The sequence below is a fragment of the Schizosaccharomyces pombe genome (assembly GCF_000002945.2).
Source record: "Schizosaccharomyces pombe strain 972h- genome assembly, chromosome: I".
Taxonomy (NCBI): Eukaryota; Fungi; Ascomycota; class Schizosaccharomycetes; order Schizosaccharomycetales; family Schizosaccharomycetaceae; genus Schizosaccharomyces; species Schizosaccharomyces pombe.
In genome coordinates, this window is record NC_003424.3 from 3,108,932 (window position 1) to 3,126,965 (window position 18,034).

Here is an 18,034-nt window from a genome sequence, read left to right on the forward strand (position 1 = left end):
TGTGACTGCTTACTACTGCTGTACTTGGTAAGGTATGACTCTAAAATTTTAAGAATAAGAAGCCGAGCGAGAATTCAATATTCTAATTTAGCGGTCAAATTTTCAACTCGTTAAACCATAGGTGCACTAATTGAGCAATGATAAATGCACATTAGAAAAGGAAAGTTATTGTCTCAGTTGGTGCAGTAAACTGATGAATGAATTTTATAGATGAAATACACCGTAACCATTAAGTTTAGAAAATGTTTGCTAATTTCCGGAATTGCTTCAAAATCAAGAATAGTCGTTTAATTTATGACAATATCAATAAATGTCTTCTCACTAAAGAAGAAACTAATCAATTGTTAAAATTCATTCATTTAAAATGGAAACCAGCTAAAGGTATGTATTCAGTAGAAACGCCAAGGTACTTAAAAGGCTTACTGTCTTTCGTTTGAAAGATGAACTTGCATTATTTCGGCAAAATATATGCGTTTACCAATTTCTTATGGTTCATAAATAAATTGTCAATTTCCTTGCAGTTGTTATTCAAAGTATTCGACAAATCTTATTCTTGCATCAATCGATTTGAAGGTTAAAGATACAACGGATTGATGGTATAAATTCTTTGTGAAGGCTAAGGGAATTCTTGATATTTTTCCAAACCAGTTTTTTCAAATATTAACTATTGATAGATCAAGTCCAAATATCGTTTTCACGTAGTAGTGGTCCTGGAGGTCAAAATGTCAACAAGCTTAATACAAAGGTGATAGTAAATCTTCCATTCAAACAATTGGAAAGTTGTATACCTATGTTTTTAATTAATCATTTTAAAACGTGTGAGATGTTGAGAAACTACCGTATACAAAATGGAATAAAGATCTACTCTCAGAAAACTCGTTCACAACACAAAAACATTGAAGATGCTTTAAACAAGATATCTGATTTATTGAACAAATCAGCCGAAACCCTCTATGTTCCAGATACTCCTCCTGAAAAAATAGCACGGATTAGTATCTTAAAAAAAGAATCGAATGAAAAACGATTGTCGGAAAAGAAATATAAACAAAAGAAAAAAACGCAACGTCGTATCACTATGGATTAAAATAATTCATTGATTAATATTGTGACTCACTACTTGCTTTGTTTATCCATTTAATTTGCTGACATTTTTCGCACCACTTTTCGAATGTAAACTATGTTATGACTCGCTATGGCATACATATACAATCACATATTAATAACACTTGAACTGAACCACACCTTAGTGCAGGAGCAATTTTGCTTCAAATGACAGAAAAAACAAGCTCTTTAGTGTTTTCAGCCCAATACGTGGCTTTGGTGCATACCATATGCTCTTTTGCAGCCTTTTTTATTCCTCTAGCATTAGCATTATACACACACTATTATCAGGTAAATAAACCACAAATACAGTCAGAATAATTTCCTTCTTGAGTAATATCCAATAGTTACTATTGATCCCCAGTTTATTAGCGCTGCAAACAGTTCATCGATTGCTTGCATGTTTGCAAGCACTGAGCCACAAGACAGACGTGACATTCGCAAAGTTTACAATTTACTAACATTATATTTGCAGGTGGTGAAGAACGAATTTTATGGATATCCTGAAGAATGGTTTCCTTCGGTCTCTGCTACTATTGGTGATTGGTATCCAGAAAGGTCGGTATTCCAGTGGCTTATTGCTCTAACAGCAACACCTCGTCTTCTTGTTCTGTTGCTTTGGTTTACATTAAGCGGAATTTCAAGACCATCAGTAATTATTACTACAGCGTTGGGTGTTTTACGAACTGCTCTCTGTGGTGGATGGGTTTATGTAACTTCGACTGATGACCATGATTGGCATGATATTTTCATGATTGGATATTTAATTTCTAACGCTCCTTGGTTTATTTTGGTTTCAAAATGTTCACCAGTTAATTCCATGGCTTCACGTATTAGAAATATTGGATCAGCATTGTTCGTTTTGACTATATTTCCCTTAATTTACTGGTATATTCAGCACAAGTTTAAACATATTCCTGGTGCCTATACTGTTTATGCATTCTTTGAATGGTCATTGATATTGTGGGACATACTTTTTGATTCTGCGTTGTACTGGGATTTTAAACCACTCGTGTTTAATCTGCATACATCAAAAACCTACTCTAATCCATCTTCTTTTGCTACACGCAAGAAGGAGAAAGGAGAACATTTGTCTTATGCAGAGGCTGCAGCTGTTGGCACGCAAGCAAAGAATATCAAAAAAGATAGTAACGTCAAGTGTTCCAAAAAGCAAATCTTGTTTAGCTTGCTATACTTTTCATCTGAGGTGTATCTTTCTTTTGTCTTCTGGAGCGTTCTTACTAGCTTAGGGTTATTAGTATGGTATTTTCCCTTATGGCATATGGGGATTTCGGGCTATGAAGCGTGCATTCTTTTCGAACTTTCTCCATTCTTACTTGGTATTCCACTATTGCGAAAATTTGCCTCAAAAGTACCTGTTATATTTTTATTTTTAAATGTTATAGGTATAGCTGCCTATAAGCTTGAGGACCCGGTGCACAGATTATTTGTTACTGCGTTTTCTGTCTGTTGTGAATGTCTCGCCTGGACTTCTTTATTTTCAAATATTTCGCCTGAAAATTTAGCAATAGAACGTAAAATTAGCACATTTTTGTTTGGATTGCTTGCGTCTTCAATCGCCAAGTACTCTTTTTTTTCTAACAATCCTATATGGCCTATTTTAAATGAAACAAACGGTGGAAAACAAATCCCAGCGTTAATTGTCGGAATAATTGCATGTCTAATATTTGCCATTTTCCATGTGCAGCAAACAACAGCGAATGCCGTGGAACATTTTAAACTAAGGAAGATAACTGCTCTGTCTGCAGCCCTAAGCTTGGGCACAGTACTTTTTTGTCTGCATACTTTTCTTTGTGACTCTACAGTTCTTATGACATGGTCGTGGGATGGGTATCCTATTAAGGGACCGCAACCTTATCCACACGGTGCCGTTTCAATAGTTGTTTCCATTTGCGCTGTTTTGGTAGCCCCTTATTTATATCAATCAGGTGCTTTTATGCTTATTGGATTTGTTTTAGCCTGCTTCGGATCATATTTTATGTATATTAACCATGGATGGTGTAGTTATTTGGGTGGGTTAATATTTACTTCCTACGTTTTAATTTACTCGTTCGCTTCTATCAGAATTTCCTCCTTCTATTCTCCTGCGAAGGTTTGGGGTGGCGCTTTTTTGGTTTACATCCTTTACTCATTAGCTCATGTTTGGGTCGTAGCCTACGAGTTTGTTCCAGGTGGACCCATTCTTCGAGAGAGAACTTCTTACATTCTAATTTTCATTGGTTGGAACCTTGCAGCTTTAGTACCTGCGTATTCGGGTGAGTCCAAAGAACCCAACAAAGCAGACTCATCTGTAGTAGATATCAAACAATCAGATTCTTCTTATCGTAGAAGAAGTTTCAAAAAATCACTATTGACAGGTTTTTGTCTGGCTCTTATGGCCCTAAAATTTGCCATTCAGAATATGCCTCCGTATGACTATACACCTTACCATCCAAATGAAAAGCTTTTCACTGCTGGTATTTGGACTATTCACTTTGGCTTAGACAATTTCATGTATGCAAGTGAGAATCGTATACGCGATGCTGTTCGAGATATGGAACTTGATGTCTTTGGTCTACTGGAATCTGACACACAACGTTTAATTATGGGATTTCGAGATTTAACCCAGGTTTTAGCACATGATCTAGGAATGTATGCGGATTATGGCCCAGGCCCTGATAAACATACTTGGGGCGCTGCGTTACTCTCCAAATTTCCTATTGTCAACTCGACTCACCATTTGTTACCTTCTCCTCAAGGAGAACTTGCTCCTGCTATTCATGCAACACTAGATGTCTACGGAGAGCTAATAGATGTTGTGGTTTCTCACAATGGTCAATATGAAAGTCAGTTGGATCGACGTCTTCAGAGCACTGAGTTGGCTCGAATTATGCGCGAGAGTCCAAGGCCTCTAGTGTTTCTCGGATATGTTGTTTCAAACGTTGGCCAAGAACCCCAAACTATTCTAACGCGAGACACGGGAATGTTAGACATTGAACCTGCTGACTATGATCGTTGGTGTCAGTATATATTTTATCGAGGTGTCAAGCGAATTGGTTATGCTAGACTTCATCGCTCTACTATAACAGACACCGAGCTTCAAACCGGAAAGTTTTTGGTTACCAAAGATTTAGGTAGGAACGTCAGAATCGACAAGGAACACGTTCCTGAATCACACAGGTATCCATCATTATTTGAAGGAACGGGTGTTAATGGACATTACTATGACAATAATTTAGTTGTTCACGAGCCGTGGTACTATGATTAAAATCACAAATTTGATTCATTTAAATTTCCATGGTTTTGAAAAGAAAAAGACTGATATAATTAGAATCAATATAAGCATTATACGAATTTGATAAACTATTTAATATGTTGTCTGCAGTTATGCACTGATTAATAAGATTTGTTAAGATTAGTACATTATGAATCAACCGGTTTGTTTCTGGTGAGCAGTTGGAATGAAGTATAAGTTGAGATGAAATAGCACTAAATTAATATTAGTTTACCCGTATATTAAAATTATTAATGATTAAGGAGTTTTTTCCAATCGGGCAACTACTCTAGGGAGATTTTTCTTTAAATATGCTACTTTAGCAATAGTCTGCTCGTATCGGTCGATGTCCTCTTTTCTAAACACAGTTGTCGAAGTTTGTTCATCCGGGTTTTCTACTTCTTTATCTTGGAGAGAAACATAGTCATCTTTCACGTTTCTTAAAAATGCGGTCTGTTGCTCCATCGCATCAACATATGCCTTTTCATATTGTGCTGGTACAGACTTTCGGTATCGAGCCACTAGGACATGAGCATCTTCTACTTCATTGAATAATTGTTGGACTCGAGTACGAAGAGCCAGATCAAATGGCTCAATTTGGTCGGAATTTTTTGGATCTTGCAAGGCTGAATTTGCATCAAAGCCATTGATTGTAACGTTTTCTTGTATTATTGAGAAAGTGGATTCAATCAGCTATATGTTAAGCATTAGTAATTGAAGAGGTCTCTCATTTTACTTTATATATATATATATTTTTTTTAATCGAAGCTGCTATGGAATTTCGACTTTATGGCTGATTAGAAGCGTGTACTGTATACTCACCTCGTTTAACATTTCTTTGACTCGAATTCGCAATTGGTCTTCACGACCCATTCCAGCTTCCCGTGAAGCTTGTTCTGGTAAATGAATAGCAAGTTTTTCTTGTATGGCTTGACGAAACACCGATTTTACGTAACTGTAATCGTTGATACTTATAAAGTGTTAAAATCAGATTTTCTAATTTCAAATTAAAAGCATAAATAAAAGCTCTAAACTACATGGGATTATGAAACACACCTTTCCAATGCAATTTTTGGTAAAACGCTAGCATCTCCGTGAGACGACATGAATGCTAGAAAGAAATGTTTTTCTTTAAGAATATATGATTAATAGATTAGAATATATTAAGAGAAAGTTAAATTTTTAGCTGAGAGATAGAAATCATTAGTCTGAAAAGAATTTGGATGTGATAGTACTGGCTGAAAACTTAAGCGATAGCTTAATTACGCTATGTAAATAGATAGAAAAGAACCATTGTATATAGATCAGGTTATCCCAGAAGCTCCAAATTATGAAGATATTCTTCATAAGTACACCCGATTTCCAAGGACTTATAGCGAGTAGCAGTTATTTGTAAAGAACGTATTGATCCATAGTAGCCTGCTTTATGTATCAAGCTTTCTAGGGTTTCCTCTTGATCCCAACGTTGTTCAGCCGCTACAGAAGGTAGATAAGTCGAAGAATAACGAATTCCATTTGCCGTAAATTTAATAGACACGCCATGTATGCCAACTTCCCAATCTAATGGATCATCTATCGGTTCAAAGTCGACTAACAAGTCTATCTGGCACTCTAAAAGAGCCAATTCTCCCAAGGAGATAGGACGAAAACGTTCATCACAAAATGCACTATTTTTAAAATGTTGTATTAGCATTCGGTTACTCTTCTTTTCAATTTCATCGGCAATTTCATACGAAGGTCTATGATTTATCATTGACGCCTACAACGAACTATGAACCATTTTTAGACACACTTACGCTTGTTTACTGAAATATGTTAAATTTGTAACTAAAGGACGTGCCCGGAAAGTTCCAATGCAACCTCGTAGTTGTTTATCATGGCCTTTTCCAGATGCAAACTTTACGAACAGAGGGATACTACGGGTCCAACTCTTTGCATTCCACTTGTCTCGGACCTTTCGATGCTCTAAAGTTGCAGCAACTACTTCAAAGCAATAATAACAATACTCTTTCTTGTCCATTTATATTAGTGGTAGTAGCAATTGCCTACGGACGCTTTCGGTACAATTTGTAAGCCATGGTATTTTATTCATACATCATTCCAACTTTCTTTGTTTAAGGATGGCCAACAAATCATACGTTGTAAGTGATTACGATAACGTCCAAGTTCATTATACTGTTTCATGTTTCATGTTAAAAAAAGTTAGTTAGTAGGGCCCTGTTTATGTCTTCTGTCATAAAGTGAAAGAAAATGGAGAACTTGTTTAACTGTACACTAAAGCATTCTTTACAAAATAAATACTCTTCTAAGTTTTCACTACCTAGTTAAACAATTCATGCAACAGCAGCAAAACTTATTGAATTCAAAAGTAGTCATATATAAATTAACATTAAATCAAAAACAAGATTTGTAACCATAACTTCTTTTTCAGACTAAATAACAGTAACATGTTCCCATTCACAAAACTAGATGTATACGCGTATATAATATATATATATATGTATAGAGAGGGAGACAGATAAAGAGAGAAAAGTCCAAGCGTTTAAGCACCGAAGCCTTGTTTCTTGCATCGGAAAATCATTTCAAAAGGGGTGTCGCAAAAATTTTTATGTAGTTACCACAATATCCTAGTTATTGTACAAATCATTATCTACATTAACAGCATAAGTTCCGTACAAGCAGAATAAAAAAGTAAGCTTGCTGAAGCCTTGTATGTCTCAAGCCGACTTGCTTAAGAAAAAAAGAGCCACGGCAGAAATCTTATTCATCAGAGCGAACTTGCTCGGGAGGAGGGGTAGGGGGATGGGAGTACCTTTCCACATCAGAAAACAAAGTCAACGTATTGTCTTCAACTTTTTCAGCAGCAATTCGACATGCAGGCCTATCACTGACAACCCGCATCCAACGCTTAATATTTTTGTAAGGTTTCTGAGATAGGTAATCTCTTTGAGCAGCAAATATAGGAAAGCACATCTGCGGGTCCGCAGCGGTGAACTGTTCGCCTGCAAAGTATTCGTTCGATGCGAGGTGATTATCAATGTAGTCAAGGTTCAAAAATGTTTCTTTACTTAGATACTTGGATTTTATCCCATTCACAAACTGGCGAACAATATAACGAAAGAAAATGGGAGTCATGTTCACACTAAGATCCAAAACATGACTTGCCCAAATAAATGGCATAAGAGATGCTTCAGAAAAGTGCATCCATAATTCATATTTTTCCAATTCGGCAACATCCTCTTCTGAGGGTTTAAATGACGGTCCATACTTTCTGACCAGGTGCTCCAAAATGGCTGCACTTTCAATGTAAGTGACACCGTCATCGACAACGATAGGACTCTTGCCTAATGGTGACAACTTAGTATACGCTGGGGGAGCACGTCCGTCGACACGGTCATAAACTTTGATTTCATAAGGCACTTTGAGTTCTTCGAGCATCCATACAATTCGAGTAGAGCGAGAGTTCTTTAAGTGGTGTAAAACAATCATATCTGGTTACAAAAATAAAAACAAAATCAAATTGAATACTCAAAATAAATACTTTCTAAGATGCAATAATTTCGATCAAAGAAGGGAAGTATGTGGGAATTGGAATGTATATATGGGTGCTGCTGCGTCTACACCTCATATGCACGTCAGTCACCGAAATATATAGTGGCGTATGCAACAAATACGCAAAACACTTTATGTTTGCTTAAGAAAAAGATACAGTAGATATAGGAATGAAATAACATCTTCATTTGAATTGCTATCACTAGTCCGTCATGAGCCCGCTGTAAAGGTGCAGTACTAGATTTATATGAAAGACCAATTTTACTGTTGTAGTCAGTACATTTATACTAAAAGAGCAGCAGTTGGATTTACTTGGCATTCTGACTGACATATGAAAAGAAGTTCAGTGGTTGAATATCACAATACAGAAGCCATATTTTACATAAATTGGAGTTACGGTTTTTTCATAGTTAACAACGTATACTGCCTTGTAAAACGTGGTGTTAACAAAAAAGTTATAGTACTAAATTTGTATACCGAATATTCCAAAATAGTTCATAGACAAGCTATCTCAAACAGTTCAAACTGTTTCCAAAGACCAAGCAAGATATAATGATTAGTTTTTGATTCCAATAATATATGTTACTCGTTATAACACATAAAAGATATCTTGATTTTTCCTCAGCACTGCTGCAAAGGACGATTCTTATCTAAAACAGGACTTGAATTGACTTAAATCTAAAGCTGGGTTGTTTGCTGTTAATTTTGATGCTCAAAAATCCAAAATCTTTTTGTAAAAATGATATTGTTTTGCTTTAAAAACCATCAATTTTCACTCAAAAATCACTGATTAGCTAGCTAATGCCAACTCCCTTTCATGAGTACTCCATACTTATCGCACCAAGACTTTATAAGATCTAGCGAAACATTTAAATTTTTCCGCTTCAGCCAAAGTTGAAATTCTTCCACATCAATAGCAGAATACGTAAGAATTTTAATCCACACACTATTGTCTTTGGCTTGCTTAACAACTTGCGAAATTGCTCTATGAGTCTGTGTCACTATATCATCAAACTCCAATACTGTTTTAGTAGAAGTTATCAAATAATCATGGGGAGTTTCTTTGCCTAATTTTTTAGACTGAGATCGGCTATCGATTGCATCCAAACAAGATTCTACTATCTTAATGAGAGTTGCTTTCGAATCTGATGATTTGAAGCCATAACTTTCCGCTATAGCACGTAATTTTTCAACCGGAAAATTCTCCAACTTTTCTTTTAATGATTTAGCTTCATTATCAGCGTTTTTGTTAGTGTCCATGTAACCGGCATAGTTTAACAGGGTTCTGCTACGGTCATTAAATTCACATGAAGTAAACTCTTTAATATTGTCCGTTTTTTTTTTCTTATGTGTAGCACTATCGCCTTCAAGAAACGAGTTTGACTGACAAGTTGAGTCTATTGAATGACCGGCGCTTGGATGCCTTTGCTGAATTTCATCAACGGTGGAAACAGAAAAACAAACGTTTTCAGTAGAATTAGCCGATTCACAAAGTTCTTTTATAAGAGGACTCCTGTTGGCTTCAATTGATTTATTTCCTAACTTCTCTAAAGATTTTTCGAACAATTGAGGCTTCCTATGGTAATAAAAACCACTAGAAGATATTTCTTCCCTATTTGAGTGATATGCAGAGTGCTCGAAAGTATTTCTGCATGAAGCACTATTTTTAATTTTGCTGTATCTAGATAAAAGGACATCATTATCTTCAGCTACCCGAGTGTTAAGATCGGGTTCTAAGATATCTGATTCATTGTCGCTAAAGGAAGAAAAAAGAAGAGGGAGATTTTCAGTATCAAAATCTTCTTCATCCACAGCGTTTAAGTTGTGCTCATGAACCTTATGTCCCGTACAATTGTGATGCACAAGCTGTTGAGTAGACTCAAAATCACATTTAGAAGTTATCAGCCTAATTTCACAACATTCAGTAACAGATCTTTTTCGTTTACTATTACAATCTTTAGGGTTTTTGTTTAGCTCTGGCTCTATTGTTATCATGTCATCATCCTAAAGCTCAGTTAATATACATTTACTTCAGTTCAATGTAATATTTCTAATCATTTGCTATAGAATATCATATTTTTTTCATACGTCCGTGAATATATCAGGAGAAGATGATACCTCAATGTATTCTTCAGCCGACATCCATTTAATGAAACTTAGCTTGAAAGCAGCGTACTCAGAATCCTAAAACACCAAGAAAACGAAAGAATATCCCAAAAAATGATGAATATTTAATTTCGATTGTTTTGTTTTGTGTACTAGCCTGAATTTGTCGAAAGTTTTTCGTCCAGTTTCTTATTTTGGTTTAGACAAGTGGCAGCAAAACCAGAATATGCTTGATATTTTAACTCATCGTCTGATAAAAATAACTAAATGGTTTCACAAAAATGCGCAATACGAAAATGAAACAATATTTAGATAAAATCTTATTGATTGAAATGCAATGCTTCGTAAACAATACATAAATTAGAAAATTACAAAAGAGAGAAAAAAGTTAGGTAAAAAGTGTATGCAAAAGATTTATGATTTGAATCCCAATTTTTTTCCGAAAAGAGTTTTCATCTTTTTGGATTCTTTGATAGAGCTAGATGACGACTTGGCGTTTGATTGTTCACTTTTTGCTTTCTTCTTAAACAAATGTAAAATATCATTAGCAGCAGATTTAGACTTCTTTTTTGCTTCAGTAGCAATGTTGTGAGTTATAGTAACAGTTGACCTTGCAGGACTCAACGAAGGCTGCGTAATTCTTTTGGCAAGTTTGGTTGTAGTTGAAACTGGCTCAGAACGAGGAGGAGGAGGAGCTTCCTTTGGAGCCTCACCATCTTTTTCTAAGCAAAACTGAATCCAATTATCAAGGCCCGAATCGTATGCTGAATATTCTTGAATCTTTTGATTGAAAAAGTTGTAACGTTGATCGGTAGAACCTAATTCACCCAATCCATCGAACGACATCAATGGACTCTTGACAAACGCATCTAAGGTAGCAAAGTAATTTAAATTAGTTTCACTATTATCAGCCTTTTTGGAAATTCCAGAAGAAACAGCATCCGCTGAAGCACCGGAGTTAATGCTAGGAGAAGTGGTCGACTGCTGAGTTGAATTATTTTCAGCACTTTTAGAATGAGAAGATAAACCTGTCGTGCTTGTCTTTAGAGATAGTGTGTCTCGTTGATCCTCTTCCTGAACGACTATTTGCTTGTTGGGTTTTGGAGGTTCTGGCAAGGATCCACGGCTTAAGGCAGCAACTTCTAACTCATCTCTATTTAATGGTTCAGAGTGAGACTTATGTGTACTGGAATTACTGGATATTGAAACTGCATCGTGAGCAGCTACCACTTCGACCTTTGTAGTTGTCGTTTCTTCAATTGCGGGAGCCTTTGAGTTACTTGACTCAGTGTGAGAAGTAGTCGCTTCAACAATAGTTGGAAGACTAGTTTTATATGGATATACGTCTTGTTCTACAGAGGCTATTGTATGTTCATCGTCAGATGACCCCTTAGTCCAAAAAGGGTCTTCGGTATTCAACTTGGTAAGAGCTGGATCGGGCTCCTCCGAAAGATAACCATAGATACTTTCCAAGCTTTCTGAGTTTTTCAATAGTGCTCCTTCCTCTAGGGAGTTGTTAGAAACCAAAGAAGAGCGTGGAGATCCAACAACAGAAGCAGCTTGAGGTTCAATCCCTTGCTCGACAGAATTGGGTGATGTATCTCCTTTCACATCAACTTTTTCAAGGTTCGATTTTGAAATATGTTTCTCAGCATTGTCCTGAAGTAGATTGGAATTACTTTGAGTTTTTCCAACAAGGGTATATTTTGACGAATCGACAGGCAAATCGACAGCGCTGTCAGAAAAGCTATCAGGTATTGAATCGATAGAGCTGATAGCATCAAAATTTCGCAAAATACGACTATGAGTACCCGGTTGTTGGGAGAAAGAAGGATCGTTCGTAACTGTCTCAACCTCCGAATTGGTAGCATTATTTTGTTTAAGTGAACGAATTGTGGCTACCTCATCATCCACATCTGAATCTTGTAATCGTAGTTTAAGATTTTCTTCATCCAACTCACCTGAGGGCTGCTTACTAGGAGAATAAAGAAATGGTGAATTTACAGAAGTTATAGATGGATGATGCTCCGGTTTTGAGAGGTTTTCATCCTTCTCCTTTTCAGCATCGATTCCAAAATCGTTAGATAGTGAGTCCGAAAGTTCTTCCTCTGGGTTTTGCTGCGGAGACTCAACAAATGGAATAGACAAGCTATCAGTTGACTTAGTAGTTTGTAATTGCTTGACATGAGTGTCAATATCTGTTCGAGAAAGCTTTTCATCAGGACTAGGTATTTGTTCAAACTTCTCATTTGAATGATTCGAGTGTGAGCTTGTTATAGAATACGCATAACCCTTATTAATAATTTCGTCAGTTGGTTTCAAAATTGTATTAGTAGTCATGTTCGTATCTCCCTCCTCGACTTCTTGAACAACCTCAGATTGCTCAATTGCTTGTTCCGTAACAGGCTTTGAACTAGTTTCCAAAGTAGCTTTTTCACTCGTATTATCCAATTCATTGGCATCATCGTTAGCGGTAGAAACAATATCTTCTTTCACATTATTAGCAATTTCTACCGCCTCGGCAGAGTCCGGCAAAGTTTGCTCCATTAATTCGCTATCTAGTACTGCATGATCGTCATTAGGAGATTTCTTATCGTTCAACGAGGAAGATAGGTTACTAAGCGTGTCCCCAAAGAAGCTGGTATGCCTATGATTAGGTTCATATACGACGCTACGAGTTTTTGAACTTCTGGAAGAGGTAGCCCTGGAAAAATTGGAGCCACTACCAGTCTCTGCAACTGAAGCAAATGAGAATCGGTTCTTATTTGGAGCACGAGCAAATACGTTTGATTCATTGAGCTCTCTGACACTTGAAAAACTATCTCTACCCTTGATAGGAGGTAAAGACTCGGGTATTTCTTCAGCCTTTTTATACCTAGAGAAACTTAAAGGACGGATAGCAAGATCCTCTGCTGGACTTGAAACAGATCTCCTCTTTACATTTAACTCTCTTCGATTTTCCATTTGTCGAATATCCGAGACCCTATTATCATCTTGACTTTGAGGTTGAATGGCTGAAACTTGTGATGATTGAGATGAACGGGTGCTAGAAGATGCCATGGAAGATTTGTAATCAATCGGCTTAGAATTTGGATCTTTTCCTAATTTCTGTAAAAGAAATCTCCTCTTTTCGGCCCATAACCGTGCACTTTCATCAGCGGAGACAACCTTAGTAGCAAGCGTCTCATGGCTACTAGATGCTGCTTTTCGGTAAACAAAAGTGCCAGGGTATGAAAAGTCATAATTCTCGTTCTCACTTTGCTCGCTAAAGCTACTTGCCTCGTTTTCAATATCATCCTCTTCCTCCTCTTCTTCTATAATGCGATCGGTTCCGTCAGAATTTAATTCCCTTTCGGGATTCTTTCCGATATTCTCACTACTGGTGAGATTACTTTCCTTATCCTCACTCTCAGATTCTTCACTACTCCATTCATTACCTTCATAACTTGGAACATTGGAAATCCATCTTCCTGATACGTGTCGTTGCAAGCCTGTGGCATTACTTTGCTTTTGAGCCGTATTTTCTTCCATTGACCTATTAAGTTTTCAAATATATAGTCATGGACTAAAATTCGCTTTTTGTTTACTTATAAAACCGTTATTGATGTACTATTGTTCATGCGTAAAGTTGGAGGTGAAGGGATAGTAGTAGATTGCTGACTACCACATAGTCACTGCATAACATTGACTTCGCCAGCCCCATACGTTAACAAGCACAAGCTTGTAGGTTATTTATTGTTTTAAGCACAAAAATTGTAAGCAAACACCTTTTCAGAATGTAGCAGATATTCATTGTTTTTGATGTGGCTTACGCGTAATCCTAGAAGCGTTTGTTGAAGAAATCAAAGTACTTTTAATATCTAATCAGCTAATAGGAATGATGAACAAATACATCAATCTTCAAATTTAACATATTAGTATTTACAAAAGTGGAAATTTATGATTGCTAACTTCAACAGGCCAATTAATACAATTTACCTAATCATTGTGTTTCAAAACCAACTTGTTTAATTTTTCATTACTCTTAGATTCTTAATAACTTTAATTGGAAAACGTTTCTTGAAGAAGGATCTAATTTGCTAATCCAACTTGGCTTAAGGACTTCCACAACATTCTGTTACCAGCTCTAATCATTTTTTTTTTTAATATCTGACTAATATTTATATGTTGCTCCAAAAAAGGTGTTTTCTGATCCTTTATGAGCAATCGAGATTCAGCAAACCCTCCAGGCTTTAATGACGCGGTGCCCTTAGCTATTTGCTATATTGATTCTTCGACCAGTTCACACGATGAGTACTTAACATTACTTCAAAGCAAAGTTTCTGCTCCAGATAAAAATTTTCGTGATGAGACAGTCGACGGAGCTCCTTTTTTGGCAGGAGATGCTATTTCCAAAGGCCACAGGTATTCACCACCTGTGCGAAGTGATAGAGCATCTGCTCAGGGTTTGTTACAACAACATCTTGAAAAATCAAGCACTCTAGAAAATTTAAAACGATATTCTTCTACTTTGCTCGGTCGGCAAAATGATGCAGTAATTGATGAGCCATTCGCTCCGTTTCGTCCTCCACCAAGAGTTACACTTTCTGAGTCTAGACGTGACCGCTGGTTGCAGGGTTTATCTGATCCCATGGTGCCCTTGTCTTCTCTTATTAAAACTATACCACATGGTCTATGGGGAGAAGATATATTACGAATGTTGGTGAAGTTTCGAGTCCCTTTTACTCGAGCGATATGGTTCATTCGATGCGCTGGAGTAAATGAGGCTCGTTCATTTTTACGAAAAGTCCAGACAACTGATATAACAGAATGGGTTAAAAATTGGACTGATGTTGCAGCGGGATTCTTAATTTCGTTCATTTCGTCTTTTCTAAACGCTGATATTTACTCGTTCGCTGATGATTACACTTACCTATTGAAGCTTTTTGGTCGATTGCTGGCTGAAGAGTTGGTTTCGCCTAAACATTTTCTATTAAGAATTGTTTCCTTTTCAGGGGATTCTTCTTTAAAATCCTTTAGTCTTCACTTTTTTGCTTTACAGTTTTTTTCTACAAGCCTGATCCAGTACACCCATATTTGTCGTAAATGTGTTATCACAATTCTGCAAAGTTATCAACAGTTAATTGTGGACCAGCCTGCTAATCTTTTGAAGTTTAGCTTGCTTTCAAAAAAAGTATCTCATTTTTTATTTACCTTGGCTCAAAAAAATATTGAGTCGTTCTTTTTTCCTACTGAATGGGACAAATTGAAACCTACTATTATATTATTATGGAAGGATTTTCCAAATTATAGCACGCTTTTATCTATAATGCAGGAAAGAAACTCAAAAGCCATGTACATGTACAAACCTGTCACAAGTAGTATTCGCTTCTTGCAAATTATTTCATGTCTTTCCTTTCCAGTGGGTTGGAGAACACTGGCTAAAGATTTGTTTAAACTTTTACCAGTTTATACAGGTGTGCCTCTTTTACTACATTGGTGTATCAATTGCCGTTCTATTTTTTCAGGTGATCGAAATTTCATCGTATCCTCAATTTTTGACAACGCCAATTTTGACAGAAATTTAATTGTGGATCTGACATTGTCGTTTGTTTTAAAATTGCATCCTCTGGAGTACAATGAATGTGTTGCGGCAGCTCAATTACTTGATCATCTCGCAGCATGTGGATACTTCTTCTTTTCAAAGTATATTGCTAGACTTGCTTCATTAGGTTACCTGAGGGAATCGATGCTTAATTCTTCTTTCATGGACGATCAGCGCAAGATTCTTGTTCAGTTGCCTATTCTTCGCATGTCTCAACAATTGAAGAACAAAATATATTATATCCTTTCCAAAGGAAATTACTTTGTGGATTGGTCAATTTGCGATGAATACGTTAAACGATTTAAAGAAGACCATTTCTCTTTCATGTTTAAAAAAGAAGAGAATTATGCTATCATTACCCTGAGTCTTGTTAAAATAGCATCGACACCTATGTCAAAGTTATATGAGGATTACCTGGTTATGCTTTTTGCATTTCACTATTCAATGTTTCAAGTAATGACTAAGCTTATTGCCGACAACTTGGTTCACTTCAGTTTTCAGTCTTGTGCGTTAATTTTTCTTTATAAAATTTCATCTTATTTCGTACTAGATGCCAAACTCTTTTCTTCATATGTTCTGTTGTGCCAAAGACAGAATCTCAAAAACTCCTACTGAATGAAATGGGAAAATTGTTCCAAGTTGAATTGAATTTTAGTTATGACTCACCCGATGTAAATTTGCTGATTGAGCAGTTTTATGAAATAACATCGTATGAATCAAACTATGACGATGCATTCGTAGAGTACAAGGATGCTACCGTTGCGAATAGGAAAGATTTCATTGAATTTTTGTTTCACAATATAACTGTCTCATCAAAACACACGGCAGTTATTTTCACATCAGACCTGCTTATGGTGTTAAAGATAGCTTTAAATCATCCCCCGTATTTTGATGACTTGGCAACTACAACTTTTTCAAGCTTGTTGAAACGAGACGAATGTACTATCCTCTCTTTTTTTAAAATACTACAATTTTATGGATGCAAGTTATTGTCGGTGGATCAAATATGGGCTGTTGTCAGTGATGTATACGAAGCACAAGATAATAATACAACATTGAAGCAATTTTTTAATTACCTTCTAGACGAAAGCACTTGGCCTGAGGGTTATCTTGAAGAACGACATTGGAGATCAATTTTATGTAAAGAAGCTCGGAAACATGATTCTGGGTTAAAGCTTTTCAAATTGGGTATAAAACTCTGTACCCGAAATGAACAAATAATGAAAACTATATGGTCCTTTATACATGTACATGATTGCAATGTCATTAGCGAGGTCATTCCAGATCAAAGATTTTTAAGAACCTTGACGGAACATTTCATGATAGATTTACGACAATTAGATATCGTTACATGTTTGAAAAAGGCATTGGTAACTTTGGATGAATTTTCGGCTCCTCTGTATGCGACCTGGCTTACAACTTTGGATGATGACGAGTTATCTGAATTAACTGACGACGTTGTTCAAAAAAAAGTTTTAGAAAGTTTGGACAATTACAAATCGGGAATTTGGAAGCTTGTCTTGTCAGGGCTTCCTAATTGCAAAACAGTTTTTGAGCACCTCTTATTGTTCAGTTTGGAAGAAAGGCTTGATTTACCAGCAGCCTTTCTCCAGGATCTTATTGGTGCATCAGCTTATGTTATGGAACAAGTACCAGATTCGTGGTTTTTAGAGAAACTGCCTTGTCCTTTAACCCAATCTTTACAATCTTTCAGTCATCTCAGCAATCATATTGAAGTTTTAGATTCTACTCGTCAATCCAGGTATGTACATTTTCTATATTCTAATAGTCACTAACATTGATACAGACTAACTTTCCTCTGTCATTTAATTTTGCATATGCATGGGTTTGTCGAATTGACTGATCAATTGGCTACTTTAGAAAGTCTGACAATACGCAAGTGTATATATCGTAATCAAGAACTGTTAGATCTTTTATTATTTAGCATCCATTTGGTTAAGCCAAATGTAGAAACAAATGATGAAGTTTGTAACACCTTGAAGGCGTGGGAGAATATCGAGTCACGTCCTTATACCATCGATTTTCCTGAAGCTCTGCAACAGTATTCACCTAGAATAGTGTTGTATGAGCCAACCTTTTGGTAAATATCTGATTTTGGTAGACATCTGTTTTCTTTCTTTTATTGGAAATGCCAACATGATGATTACTTGCAAGAAAATACTTCGTCAAAAAATAATCTATTACAGAAGGAATGGATTTTGATTACGAAGAAAAAAGTAATTCTTGAACAATGTGAATATGTAATACTTGACATTTTAAATTTTCTTAAATTTTCAGGTATTCCAACACAATCAAAAAAGCGATTAGAAGTACATATGCTGAACTTCATATCGAGTACTCTTTATTTAAAAGTTAGCTTTTGCAGCTCTAACTTTTTGTTTAAAACAATATCTGTT

The 18,034-nt window shown here is 36.2% G+C and overlaps 8 protein-coding genes and 8 long non-coding RNA genes across 16 annotated transcripts; 8 read left to right on the plus strand and 8 right to left on the minus strand.

The window, feature by feature from the left end:
* Nucleotides 1-84: 84 nt before the first annotated feature.
* SPOM_SPNCRNA.3389 lies at nt 85-4,374 on the minus strand. The gene has a single exon (NR_192755.1). It is a non-coding gene; the product is annotated as a non-coding RNA (long non-coding RNA).
* Nucleotides 243-1,084, plus strand: pth4 (translation release factor; the record flags this gene model as incomplete). Its single annotated transcript, NM_001019483.1, has 2 exons — nt 243-381; nt 675-1,084. The coding sequence occupies 2 exons, from the start codon at nt 243-245 to the stop codon at nt 1,082-1,084; spliced, it is 549 nt and encodes a 182-aa protein (NP_594059.1).
* On the plus strand, nt 1,270-4,465 carry cwh43 (glycosylceramide biosynthesis protein; the record flags this gene model as incomplete). Its single annotated transcript, NM_001019484.2, has 2 exons — nt 1,270-1,392; nt 1,577-4,465. The coding sequence occupies 2 exons, from the start codon at nt 1,270-1,272 to the stop codon at nt 4,367-4,369; spliced, it is 2,916 nt and encodes a 971-aa protein (NP_594060.2). The 3' UTR covers nt 4,370-4,465.
* A 55-nt stretch (nt 4,466-4,520) lies between these two features.
* mis14 (MIS12/MIND complex Mis14/Nsl1) lies at nt 4,521-5,615 on the minus strand. Its single transcript, NM_001019485.3, has 3 exons — nt 5,432-5,615; nt 5,198-5,345; nt 4,521-5,068 (listed from the first exon to the last, which is right to left on the minus strand). Exons 1-3 carry the CDS (start codon nt 5,479-5,481, stop codon nt 4,634-4,636), a joined length of 633 nt encoding a protein of 210 aa, NP_594061.1. The 5' UTR covers nt 5,482-5,615; the 3' UTR covers nt 4,521-4,633.
* Nucleotides 4,642-6,691, plus strand: SPOM_SPNCRNA.3390. The gene has a single exon (NR_192756.1). It is a non-coding gene; the product is annotated as a non-coding RNA (long non-coding RNA).
* Nucleotides 5,577-6,414, minus strand: SPOM_SPAC688.03C (AMMECR1 family protein). The gene is made up of 2 exons (NM_001019486.3): nt 6,172-6,414; nt 5,577-6,042 (listed from the first exon to the last, which is right to left on the minus strand). Exons 1-2 carry the CDS (start codon nt 6,393-6,395, stop codon nt 5,685-5,687), a joined length of 582 nt encoding a protein of 193 aa, NP_594062.2. The 5' UTR covers nt 6,396-6,414; the 3' UTR covers nt 5,577-5,684.
* Nucleotides 6,692-6,707: 16 nt separating the features above from the next.
* Nucleotides 6,708-7,965, minus strand: gst3 (glutathione S-transferase Gst3). The gene has a single exon (NM_001019487.4). It carries the CDS (start codon nt 7,862-7,864, stop codon nt 7,136-7,138), a length of 729 nt encoding a protein of 242 aa, NP_594063.3. The 5' UTR covers nt 7,865-7,965; the 3' UTR covers nt 6,708-7,135.
* slx4 (structure-specific endonuclease subunit Slx4) lies at nt 7,949-10,242 on the minus strand. Its single transcript, NM_001019488.3, has 2 exons — nt 10,016-10,242; nt 7,949-9,931 (listed from the first exon to the last, which is right to left on the minus strand). The coding sequence occupies exons 1-2, from the start codon at nt 10,067-10,069 to the stop codon at nt 8,726-8,728; spliced, it is 1,260 nt and encodes a 419-aa protein (NP_594064.1). The 5' UTR covers nt 10,070-10,242; the 3' UTR covers nt 7,949-8,725.
* SPOM_SPNCRNA.887 lies at nt 8,110-10,367 on the plus strand. The gene has a single exon (NR_151272.1). It is a non-coding gene; the product is annotated as a non-coding RNA (long non-coding RNA).
* On the minus strand, nt 10,288-13,677 carry rng10. Its single transcript, NM_001019489.3, has one exon. It carries the CDS (start codon nt 13,562-13,564, stop codon nt 10,448-10,450), a length of 3,117 nt encoding a protein of 1,038 aa, NP_594065.1. The 5' UTR covers nt 13,565-13,677; the 3' UTR covers nt 10,288-10,447.
* Nucleotides 10,735-11,589, plus strand: SPOM_SPNCRNA.3391. The gene has a single exon (NR_192757.1). It is a non-coding gene; the product is annotated as a non-coding RNA (long non-coding RNA).
* SPOM_SPNCRNA.3392 lies at nt 11,699-12,329 on the plus strand. Its single transcript, NR_192758.1, has one exon. It is a non-coding gene; the product is annotated as a non-coding RNA (long non-coding RNA).
* On the plus strand, nt 13,448-13,954 carry SPOM_SPNCRNA.3393. The gene has a single exon (NR_192759.1). It is a non-coding gene; the product is annotated as a non-coding RNA (long non-coding RNA).
* Nucleotides 13,955-14,111: 157 nt separating this feature from the next.
* SPOM_SPNCRNA.3394 lies at nt 14,112-14,600 on the minus strand. The gene has a single exon (NR_192760.1). It is a non-coding gene; the product is annotated as a non-coding RNA (long non-coding RNA).
* srb8 (mediator complex subunit Med12) lies at nt 14,232-17,722 on the plus strand (the record flags this gene model as incomplete). Its single annotated transcript, NM_001430996.1, is given in 3 exon segments — nt 14,232-16,187; nt 16,187-17,379; nt 17,425-17,722. Coding segments are annotated over 3 exon segments (3,447 nt in total).
* On the minus strand, nt 17,593-17,830 carry SPOM_SPNCRNA.3395. The gene has a single exon (NR_192761.1). It is a non-coding gene; the product is annotated as a non-coding RNA (long non-coding RNA).
* Nucleotides 17,831-18,034: the final 204 nt, after the last annotated feature.

What these genes read in the sequence shown, in the direction of transcription:
- mis14 (NM_001019485.3), bottom strand. Translation starts at nt 5,481, where the DNA reads ATGTCGTCTCACGGAGATGCTAGCGTTTTACCAAAAATTGCATTGGAA. An exon ending in CCAAAAATTGCATTGGAAAG is followed by an intron (nt 5,346 to 5,431) that starts GTGTGTTTCATA and finishes ACACTTTATAAG; the next exon opens with TATCAACGATTACAGTTACG. An exon ending in TCAAAGAAATGTTAAACGAG is followed by an intron (nt 5,069 to 5,197) that starts GTGAGTATACAG and finishes CTTAACATATAG; the next exon opens with CTGATTGAATCCACTTTCTC.
- SPOM_SPAC688.03C (NM_001019486.3), bottom strand. Translation starts at nt 6,395, where the DNA reads ATGGACAAGAAAGAGTATTGTTATTATTGCTTTGAAGTAGTTGCTGCA. An exon ending in ACATATTTCAGTAAACAAGC is followed by an intron (nt 6,043 to 6,171) that starts GTAAGTGTGTCT and finishes TTTTAAAAATAG; the next exon opens with TGCATTTTGTGATGAACGTT.
- gst3 (NM_001019487.4), bottom strand. Translation starts at nt 7,864, where the DNA reads ATGATTGTTTTACACCACTTAAAGAACTCTCGCTCTACTCGAATTGTA.
- slx4 (NM_001019488.3), bottom strand. Translation starts at nt 10,069, where the DNA reads ATGTCGGCTGAAGAATACATTGAGGTATCATCTTCTCCTGATATATTC. An exon ending in CTCCTGATATATTCACGGAC is followed by an intron (nt 9,932 to 10,015) that starts GTATGAAAAAAA and finishes ACTGAGCTTTAG; the next exon opens with GATGATGACATGATAACAAT.
- rng10 (NM_001019489.3), bottom strand. Translation starts at nt 13,564, where the DNA reads ATGGAAGAAAATACGGCTCAAAAGCAAAGTAATGCCACAGGCTTGCAA.